Below are 11,363 nucleotides of genomic sequence, written 5' to 3'. Positions count from 1 at the left end.
ATTTTTTGTTAATCAAAAATACTTACATAAATTTTTAAACTTTATTTTTCTAGCTGAATTTTTTCCAACAATATTGAGGGAAGTTTGTCAAAAAATGAAAATATTAAATTTACTTTATGCTCGTATATTTTCTTAATTCTCGGGAAAACGTCAAGATTGTTTTAAGGCATTAAGTTTAATTTTGTCAGAAGAGGTGTGGTTTCCACGAAATTAATAAATTAAATTTAAGTGAGAAAGTTGTCAAAAGAAATGTCAAACAATTAATTTCCATTAATCATTAGAGTAACAAACCAAGACAAAAAATTACCCTTTTCGTGATGCTGATTTTTTTTCCAAAAATTTTTTATAAAATTTAATTTTGCCTGAACGAAGGTGCGGGAAATGTTAAAAAGTTAATTTTTCATTTTCAATGTTTTAATTTATTTTATTTTTATCAATAGATAATTTTTATCAATAATAACAGAATTTTAATCAAAAATTAAAAAAAATTTAATTAAATTAAAATTAATAAAAAAAAATAATAAAAAAAAAAAAAAAAAAAATAATAAAAATAATTTTAAATAAATATAAAATATAAATATATTATAATATAAATAATTATATTTAATTAAAATTAATTTATTAAAAGATTCTTTTAATTAAAAAAATATTTGAATTAAAAAATAATTCATTTAAATTTTTGTCAATTTTTTTTTAAATTTCTCACTAAATAATTTTTAATTTTTTTCTACTTTTAGTTGGGTATTTTTTTTCACCGTTTTAAATTTTTTAAATTATTTTTTCCGTTGTATGTTTTTTATTTATTCAGCCAATAATAAATAATTTTTTTTACAATTTTCACGAATATTTTGAATTTTTTAAATTTTTTATTTAATTATTTTTTTCAAAATTAAGAAAATTTTTACCATAATTATTTTATTTAATTTTTTTAAAATTATAAATTTGTGAAACAAAAAAAAATTTAAACCATTTCTTAACATTTCCCGCACTTTTTTAAATTCACCATGACTTTTCACCCTAAAAAAACACACAAAAAGACGTGCAAACTCTTTTTGTCATTTTAACAATTTTTTTTTGTCATGTTGAGGCGATAAACAAACGTCGCCATAAATTGTTTGTATTGTAACGCCATCAATCAACGTTAAAAGCATTTGCATTGTAGAATACGCAACGCGATGCAAAATTACTGTTCACACTCACCTGCGAGCGTTATTTATTTTTTGTTTGTACAACAAATTGAGTGCCGAAACGTAACGCGGAGGTCGTAAAAATATTTCGCGTCGAAGTTGATGTGAACTTTGTTGTTTATTTAAACTTGACGTCAAATAACGGGCTCCTCTTTTGATGTATGAACTGATGTCACCTGTCCCGATATTTACAACGGAAATAAAACCACGTTGCGCCATGCCGTCTGGCAAAAGTTGTGCTCGTAAATTATTGCAAAAAAAAAAAAAAAACGGGCTTAAAGTCAATTGAAAAACAGCCTTGACTCGAACAACGCCTTTCTAATTTAAAATTTTACGAGAAGAAAGTGCTGCTTGCCGGCCAAGAACAATAATAACAAACACTTATCGTCTAAGGTATCTTCTTTTGTCTTTTGGGGGCAAAAGAAGGAAGAAACAAGACACCAGAAACTCATAAATTTTGTTTTTTTTCTCCACTTATTTTTATTATTATTATCGTTGTTGTTGTTGTTGTGTGTTTAAAGGTATAACATTATCAAGTTTAGTTCTTAAAATAAAGTTGTTCCATTTTATTACATTATTTGGGTTGGCCTTTCTTCCCTACGGCTTACTCTGCCGCACACACACACGAGAAACTTTGTCCATTGTGTCCACATGACACAGAACTAAATATTTTTTTTTTTGTTGATATCATAAATTTTGTGGTCAAAAGCCATTATTTATTTTTATGATTGGCCAACATTACTAGCCTTGCGATGAAAAAAAAAATTATATCTATGAAAAATATGAAAAAAAAAATAATAAAATTCCAGAAGTGTGTCAAAAACAGAGAGAAAGTATCTCTCATTTCGTGCAGGGCGAGAAGGAAATTGCCGTGGAATCCCTGTTAAACTTGGCGTTGACGCAAACCATCAATCAGCTTTTCTCGGCAATATTTCACTTTGGACGAATTAGCTGCTATTTAGGCAATAATAATGTGAGGAAATCGGCTTTTATGTGATTGACCTTGTCGGTTTTAGTTGTGTCGGCTATTTTTTTAGCTGGTTGTAAGAAATTTGGGTTTCGCATTTTTCGTTTTTTTATTAAAAAAAAAAAAAAAAAAAAATAAATAAATAAAAAATAAAATAATTTTTAAAAATAAAAAATATGTAAAATTAAATTATTTTAAAATTAAATGTTTATTAATTTTAATTTTTTATTTTTTTAAACTGTTTAATATGTCAAGTGCAATTTTATTACAAAATATTAGGTAGGAGAAATATTGATTAATGATTAATAAATTAAGCAAATTTCAACCGATTTTTATTTAATTTTTATTTTTAGTATTTTTGCTTATAAAAATTATAAAAAAAATAACAACTTTTATTTTTTTTAATTATTTTTTTCTCATTTTTTCTACGTTTTTAAAATTTATTTTTTTTTTTTTAATTTATTAAATTTTTCAATATATTTTGAAGAAAATCAACAAAATAAAAAAAATCGTCTAAAAGACTTAAATAATCTTAAAATTTATAAAAATTATTTTTATTTATCAAATCCATTAAATAAATAAATATTAATAATTATTTATTTATTTAATAAAATATTTTTTTTAATAATTTTTTTTATCTTAAATCTTATCTTTTATTTCTTTTATTTTAATTTTTTTTTAATAAAATTTTTATCAGAAAAAAATAAATAAATAAAAATTAAATTATTTTTAATTAAATTTAATTATTTTTTTTATATTTTTTACTTATTTATTTTTTACTTAATTAATTTTTTTTAATTTAAAAAAAATAATTAATTAATAAAAAAATTAATATTAATATTTTTAGTGACTTCAAAAAATTTTACTTTTATTTTTTGTAGCGAAACTTTAATTTTTCACAATGAGAAAAGACGACACGAAAAATATATTAAAAATATTTTTGGTTTATGAACGTTATAAAAAATTCCATATATAACACAAACTTACGCCTTTACGCTATAAAAAAATTATATTTTAAAAAGTTGATCGGTTATTGCACAATTTTTTGCACACACACTGGACAACTGCTTCCTTCCGTATCTCTCTCTCTCTCGTTTTCTTATTCTGCCACTGCACAAAAAAATAACAAAAGTCATAAAACTAAAAATAAATGAAAGCAATAATTTTCGGCAGCCAGTAGAACTTTTTCTATAAATACGGATTTTATTTCATGCTCCACAAGAACCGAGATTCGATCAGCCGAGTAGGCGTTTTATGTATTTTTTGACCATCGTTTGTTTTGCGGAGCGGCATTCATTTAATTAAATCGAGAGAAAAAGAAGAAAAATACCCAAAGAAAAGGAATCTTGTAATTAAGTCGACAAAAATCCAAAAGAAAAAAAAATTGTAATCTGATCAATGGTTCTCTAATGCAAAGGTATTTTCCCATAAATACGGTGATAAACTCATTATAAATGAGCAACATGTTTTTATTATTATTACAGGTTTATCCTTGTAATATATAACGGTGCGACACACATGCAAGGGAAAAATCCTTACACGAGTTTTACGATTCATTCAATTTCTTTATCTTTTGTCGGGACTGGTGTTTTATGTGGTTGGTGTTAAAAGACGACACATGTGAGAAGGAAAATCCGTCGTTGGTGCTCAACCGGAAAAACAGCTTATGTAATGTATCATGTTCGTGTCTTATTGCTCTGCAATGCCGCAGATTTCTTGATAAGATTATCAAAATTGAAAACTACTTTAATGTAAAGTTAAGGCAGGGGAGACGGCAGAATGACGAGCGGTTTCAATCAATTTCAATTCGTTGATATTTGGCACAATGAAAAAAAAAATTTGCTTGTTCACAAAAGAAATTATTTCCGTCTTGTTATTGCTGCGGTTGCCACAAAAGTGCTTCCGCGTCAGGTTGAATACACACAACGCCCACAAATGTAAACAGGGTTCGTGTTAAAGAGAGGAGAAATGTTTATTTATAGCATTATGCAGGAGATTATTCTCGATACTAAAATAAATAACGACGGTGCATCTTCTTAAAGTGCGATAGAGTGTCCTTAAATTTATTTTGATTTTTTTTTTATGAAAATATATTTTTATTGGATTTTGATAAAAAAAAAAGGTTGAAAAATAAAATTAATTATTTTTTTTCAATTATTTTTCTTTCATTGAATTAAAATTGTAAAAAAAAAATTCATACCTAATTAAAAATTTGAAAAAATTAAAATAATTCAAAAAATACCTATAAAAAAATAATAAAAAATATTTTTAAAAAATTAAAAAATATTAAAATTAATTTAAAATATTTAAAAAAAATTTAAAAAATATATTGAATTTTTTTTGAATCAATTTAAAAATTAAAAAACATTTTTTAACAATTTAAAATTTATTAAAAAAAAAAAATAAATTAAAAAATAATGAGAAAAAATTTGAAAAAAAAAATAAAATAAATTAAAAAAATAAGAAAAAAAAATATACAAAAATTTAATTTAAAAAAATTCATGCTTAGAAATTATTTTTTTGTATTTATTGAATTTTTGAATTAAAAAAATACAATAAAATGATATAACAAAGTGAGAAAAAATTTAAATTAAATATTTTTTTTACAAAAATACCTAATTCAACTTTGTGAAAAAAGTCATAATGAAACATTTTCAAATTAAAAAGTTTTATTATTTTAAAAAAGTATTTATTTTGCCTTGATTCTCTTATATTTTTAGTTGAAAATTATTTTTTTTTAGTTTATGATTTTTTTTTTGTATTTTTCTTCATAATTCTTGAATTTTTTTAATTAAAAAAAATAAAATAGATTCAAAATTCTAAGTTTCTAATATTTTTTTTTTTGTAAAAATATTTTTCTTCTTTATTTTTCATTTTGATGAAATTAGAGTCTTCTCTTATAAATCTTAAAAATTAGATCAAAAATTTCAAAATAAAAATAAGGTTAGGAAAATATATATATATTTTTTTAAATACTTTTTCCACTCAAAATGACAAAATTTTAGTACATTTAGTTTTGATATTTAAATTTTAAATTTATTGAAGAAAGTAAAAATTTTAACTAAAAATGAAAAAAAAAATTATCAAAAAAATTAAGAAAAATATCGTCAAAAATTTTGAAATATACCTATTTTGGTAATAATGTTTTAAGAGGAAAATTTATGTTAAAAAAAATCATGTATTAAAATACTAATTTTAGTAGAGAAAATATTTCAAATTTTTTATTTTAAATTCTGAAATCCTAAGCAACTTATTTTTTTTATTTTTATTTAGAGTGGCCTTTTTTATTATTTTTTTATTTTTGAATCTAAAAAAAATTGAAACGTAAATTTTTCATTTTTTACGCAACTTTTAAAAAAAACTTAAACTTTGTTCACCTCCCAGTTACTTTCAGTCTCGAGCAAATTGCCAATATACTTCTCAATTTGCACTCGTGCTTGCTTGAGTTGCGGCAAATCCTTGTCACTCGGCTCATACATGTTGGCGCAATGTGCGGTGCCATCAATCAAAATCGCCGGCATCTCATTATCCATTGTCTTGGTCAGTCCCAAGGCGTGCCACGGATCGATGGTGCCATGAACATACAAAACATTCGTCGTTTTGGGATTCAGTGCGCCGTACATCATGTTAGTCCGGTCTGTGCCACGCGAAAGCGAGTCATTCGTGAATTTGGCACCAAAGATATCTGTGCATTGTTTTACGAAAAATTCAACGGGAAAACGATCTCCGAATAAAGCTTCGGGATTTTCGGAAGTTTGGTAGAAGCCGAATTCGGTGCATGTTTGATAAGTCCATTGACGACCTCCTTCCGAAGATTCGGCGTCCCAAGAAACATTTTTCATCTCGGCAATCATTTTGTCGTACTTGAAGTCGAGACATTTTTCCTCGGAGACGTTCAACATGAGCGAGTTGACGACAGCCAAGCGACTTACGGGAGCGCCAATTGTTTGGTTTACCATAATTTCGCAAAGCTAAAAAAAATTTTTGTTAAAAAAAAAGTTAAAAATATTAAAAAAAAAAATTAAATTAATTAAAAATTTTTTCAAAAAATTAAAATATATTTTTAAAAAATTTGAAAATATTTAAAAAAATTAAAAATATTGAAAAATATTTTTAAAAAAATTAAAAATTATTTTAAAAATTTTTTAAAAACATTTAAAAAATTTTTAAAAATATTTTTAAAAATTTTAAAATATTAAGAAAATATTTTCAAAAGAATTTAAAATTATTTTAAAAATATGAAAAAATATTTTAAAAACATTAAAAATATTTTTATAAACAATAAAATAAATTTTAAAAAATTAAAATAATTCAAAAAATATTTCAAAAAATTAAAAAATATTTTTAAAAAATTTTTAAAAAAATTAAGAAAATATTTTAAAGTTATTAAAAATACTTTAAAATTATTAAAAAGAATAATAAAAAAATATAAAAATTGAAAAAAAATTAAAATTCATTAAAAAATATCTAAAAAAAAAATTAAATATCAACTTACATCATCGATTGTAACCTTCGAATGAGGACTATTATCTTTGTTATATTGAACGACCCCCGCGAAATTTCCCGCAAGATTCTCATATAAATTAGCAATATCAAGCGGATTCGTAATAGATTTCTCCACCGGATCGCACAATTTGAATTTTTCATTGAGACTTCGTTGGCCGATCATGTGTTTGAGCAACAATTCAACTTGCTCAATGGATTTTTGCACCGCACTGACACACCCGTCACTGTAGGTCGCCAACGAATTTCTCACAACTTCGAAATATTCCACAAAATCGATTTTCGCCAACAACGGTCCACTCGAACTGATCGATCCGTGAACCAAATGTCCGTATTTTTCACGCAACCAGGCAGCTAAAGATCCGGGATATGATCCCCCGAACGCGATCCATTTGGGGTTGACAAGTTGGTATTGTTGATTTTTTGCCGTGATGAAACTCGCTAAATCCGCAAGAGCTTGTTCGGAACTCAAGTAGACCAAATTTTCTGTCGAAAGATCGTCCGTTGGATGACTTTTGCCGTAAAAACGGTGTTCGACTTGGAAACAGAGAGCGTTGAACTTTTGCGCATACTTGATCCAAGCGCCTTGGTGCATCCATTTGGCAGTGGCTTCACCTTCGCCACCGATCATGAGAAAAACGGGACCTCCCGGCTGGTAGAATTTGTCGTTGACGTAATAACGCTTTAATGAAAAAAATTTAAAATAAAATTAATTTTTAATTTAATTAATTAAATTTTTAAATAATTAATATTTTTAATTATTTTAAATAAAGAAAATAATAAAAAATAAATTACATTAAAATTTGAAAAAAAATCTTAAAAATATGGAAAAATAATTAAAAATTTAATGATTATTATTAATAATTAATTTTTCAATTATTTTTTTATGTTTTCAATTTTTTTAAATTTTTCTATTTTTTATTATTATTATGTTTTCCATTTAAAAAATTAATTTTCATTAAAAAAAATAAACTCAATTTATTTTACTTAAAAAATCTCAAAAATGATTAAATTTTACAGACATTTAATTTTTTTACTATTTTTTAAGGGCAAAGTACAAAAAATCAAAATTAAAAAAATCTTACTTGTTGCCAAGTCCTGTCATTTGTCGGATCAAAATGGTCCAATTGTTGCGTGAACCACAATTCTTCGGCACTTCCGTCACTTCCCAATAAATGCTGCGAATTTTTGCTTGGGTCTCCCAAGCCTCCACCTTTCGTATACCGGCCTCTCCAAAATCGCCGTAATCCCAAGGAATGCGATATCGCACACAAAAATAACAAATATTTAAAAATCAAGCGCATTTTTGACGCTCAAATTTCACCTTAACCGAACAAAGAACTTTAAATGAATAAACGAAAAAAAAAATAGGAAGACTTACTTCACTCGAAGACAATTTAGAACAAAATGATAACAAAAGTTTATTTTGAGTTCATCATCAAAATAACAACAACAACAAGGGTCGTTCAGGTAGTTTTTTTTGCCGTGCACGCCGATAAGCCGTCATACAAACATGGTCAGTTCATGATTTTTTTTTCTGTCTCTTTCTTCGTTCTCTGGTCATGACAGTATAAAAGTTCTCCTAATTAGGTTTAAATGAATTTTGCACTGTCATACTCTCGTTTCGAAAGTTTCGTTCGATAGACAGTGTCACGTGTCTGACAGGGAACATGCTCACCCTATGTCGTCGTCGTTGTCGCGTCGTTCGGAGCACTGGATGGAGGAATTTTGCTGAAAATGATTCAATTATTTTAATGTAAGGAGGAACGTTGTACGGTAAATAAATTTCTCTTGAGTGCATTCTCTCGCGCAGTGCATTTGCGGCAGCAGTTCTTACCGTAATCATTTCCAGCTGTGTTGTTGCAAATATTGTTCTGCCATCGGAGACGACGCTATTTTCACCTCCTTGCTGATCATTAAGCGCAGAAATTAAAAAAAAATGTTGAAATTCAATCCTTTTTGTTACATTTTTAAATAGTTTTGAATTGTCATGTGAATTATTTTGCTCTCGGTGGGAAATTTGATATTATCTGTAAATTAGCAATTAGATCATGTTCGAATATTTTTTACATAATTTAATTTTTCCTACTCATCCTAAAGATTTCGGGTGCGAATAATTTATAAATTCAAAATGCAAATGAAATTCTTCGGCTTTTGTGATCAAAGAAGTACAATAATTGAATACAAAAAATCTCAAACTGATTAAAATTAAATTTTAGTAATTTTTTATTGATGTAAATTTTTTAACTCAATTTTTTTTACTGATCTGAAATTTAAAGGAAAATTGAAAAAAAAAACGTTGAAAAATTTAAAAAAAAAATAGGCTACCCGTTCAATGTTAATAAACTCGTTAATTTAATTTCTAGTTAAAAATATTCAATTTTTATGTTGGATTTAATTAATTCAATCCTATAAAAGAAATTTAATCCAACATGAAAATTGAACGTTTTTAATAGAAAGTTTCCTTTCAGTTATAATTTATACATAATTTATTGGCAACTCAGACATAAAATTAATGATACCAAGGAGAGAATAATAATTAGTAGGTACATAATTATATTATTTTATTAATTTATAAAAATCGATTTTTACTGGATTTTTTTAAAGCTAAGGCACCCTCCTTTACGGCGTCGGATGTTTGAGAAGGGGGGGGGGATTCCTTAAATTTCTTAAATTCCTTAAATTTTTGCAACAAAATGTCATTGGTTGCAAAGGAAAGCTTTCTTGAGCCCTTGTAATGGCATCTATTTTTTGAATGCCATATTGAACAATTTCGCACAATTTAACAGACATCGTTTCTTTTCTTTCATGCGTTTTGTAATGGCTAATAAAGGCTTCTTGCGTTGGTTGAATAACAGGGCAACTGGGGTATTTGCATTTAGCCTCGAAGAGCCCACCACAATTTACAGGTGGTTCCATTCAAGTTCGAACCAATTTTTAAACAATTTTCAAATAAAAAATTAGTCTTATTTTATAATTTAAAGTTAATTGTATTTAAATTTTTTTTTTATATTTCCAACAATTTTTTTTAATCAAAATTATTCTAATTTCTTAATTAATTTCTTAGATTAATAATAATTTAAAGCATTTTTAAAACATATTGTCTTATTTTACCAACATTAATTTCCTAATTTCACGTTTAAAAAACACAAAAAAATGAATTAAAAATTAAATTTAATTTCAAATCAAAAATTAATTTAAAAATTTTTGACATCAACGGATTTTGAATTAATTAAACATAAAAATTGAAAACTTAATATTTTAAATTTTTCAAAATATTTATTTTTGAAGGTAAAAAAATCGTTCAAATTAAATTATTTGAATTTTTTAAAAACTCAAGTGAAGGTAAAAGTTTTTAATTTGATTATTTTGAAATTCTGAAAAAAATGGAATAATAAAAAAAAATTATACTAATATTTTCTTCAAAATTAATTCTACCTTCTAAAAATTTAATGATAAAAATAAAATTTAAAACATTTTTTTTATTTAATAGAACTTTCCTAATAAAAATAGTGGAAGTAAATTATCTCTTTATTTATTATAGCAGACAACTAAAACACAGACAAAAACTTATTCCGTCTACCGATGACGACTTCTACTCCAACGAAGAGAGAGAGACACCACACAAACTTTAATTTATTAATTAATGAAATTACAGTGAAAGAGAGACGTGTGTTCGGGTTACCAAACGAACCAAAGTAAATTCACAATCCAATTAAATTTTGGATGGAAAATTGTTTCGGTTTTTACTTGAGGCAAATTTCACAAGTTTTTCCCTTTTTTTTTTTGCAACAAAAGAGAAACTTAAGCCTCTTACGTATCGTGTCCGCATGTGTGCTCCATCAATGGAGTGTTAATGTCTTTCTTTTGTGTGAAAAAGACGAAGAAAACCGCAAAGGATTCATTAGTGGTCAAAAGTTGAAAATTCACAGAGTCGCAAAAAGTTTTTTTTTTGTGAACCACTTGAAACCCACACACATTTGACGCAAAAACAATAAAAAGTTTCCTTACCTCTTATTTTTCGCCCTCGTTAACTTCCCATAAATCCACTTTTTTTTTGTTCTGAGAAACATATTTTTTGTTTCAAAATTGTTTATTATACACGTTCGTTCTTTGTACTTTTTTTCATTGTAATAAATTATTTTTTTTTTAAAACTTAGTCTTGTGTCTCTGGTTTATGTCCAGTTAACATTTTTTGTGCACCGCAAACAATTTTAATTTTATTTTTTTTTACTTGTTGTTCATGCTGCTGTTAACATAAAATGAAAAAAATAAAAAAAAAATAATTAGCAAATGTCAGAAAATTACTCGAGAATTCCAGAGAAAGAAAATTTTAAATTAAAAATCCTTGAACCGATTTTCACCCATAACCCTTCGCTACAAAAGACACATAAATTTCTGACATTTATCGATATTGATGGAGATGGATTGGACATCAAATCCCTTTTTTTGTACGACAACAAAAGATTTGATCCCTTTTTTTAGTACTTTTGGAGACTTTCTATTATGTTTGCCGTATATTTCATCATCGGATCTCATCAATGGAAGAGGAAGAATGAAGAAAATGTGTCAAATTTAATAAAAGCCGAAGAGTGAGACGAAGAAGTAGATTTTGCAGGAATAACAAATTAATTTCTTGCGATGAGCGCCAGAGGTGATATTTGGCACGAGATAAGATAAACTTTTGACGCATTTCAATTAGTTGA

At 25.8% G+C, this 11,363-nt stretch overlaps 1 protein-coding gene across 2 annotated transcripts; it reads right to left on the bottom strand.

Annotated features, from left to right (window-relative positions):
• Positions 1-5,274: 5,274 nt before the first annotated feature.
• LOC134833855 (putative serine protease K12H4.7) lies at positions 5,275-8,054 on the bottom strand. 2 transcript variants are annotated; one of them, XM_063848332.1, is made up of 4 exons: positions 8,039-8,054; positions 7,743-7,981; positions 6,650-7,339; positions 5,275-6,125 (listed from the first exon to the last, which is right to left on the bottom strand). In XM_063848332.1, the coding sequence occupies exons 2-4, from the start codon at positions 7,959-7,961 to the stop codon at positions 5,517-5,519; spliced, it is 1,518 nt and encodes a 505-aa protein (XP_063704402.1). In that variant the 5' UTR covers positions 7,962-7,981; positions 8,039-8,054; the 3' UTR covers positions 5,275-5,516. The 2 variants fall into 2 exon arrangements, with proteins under 2 accessions (XP_063704402.1, XP_063704401.1); XM_063848331.1 differs by having other exon boundaries at positions 7,743-8,048.
• Between the last annotated feature and the right edge of the window lie 3,309 nt (positions 8,055-11,363).

The sequence above is a fragment of the Culicoides brevitarsis genome, chromosome 3 (assembly GCF_036172545.1).
Source record: "Culicoides brevitarsis isolate CSIRO-B50_1 chromosome 3, AGI_CSIRO_Cbre_v1, whole genome shotgun sequence".
Lineage (NCBI taxonomy): Eukaryota > Metazoa > Arthropoda > Insecta > Diptera > Ceratopogonidae > Culicoides > Culicoides brevitarsis.
This window is presented reverse-complemented; position numbering and strand designations above follow the sequence as displayed.

Bases quoted from the DNA above. Each gene is read 5' to 3' on its own strand.
- LOC134833855 (XM_063848332.1), bottom strand. From the start codon at position 7,961: ATGCGCTTGATTTTTAAATATTTGTTATTTTTGTGTGCGATATCGCAT. The intron at 7,340-7,742 runs GTAAGATTTTTT...TTTTCATTAAAG, and splicing joins ATGACAGGACTTGGCAACAA to CGTTATTACGTCAACGACAA. The intron at 6,126-6,649 runs GTAAGTTGATAT...AATTTTTTTTAG, and splicing joins CGAAGGTTACAATCGATGAT to CTTTGCGAAATTATGGTAAA.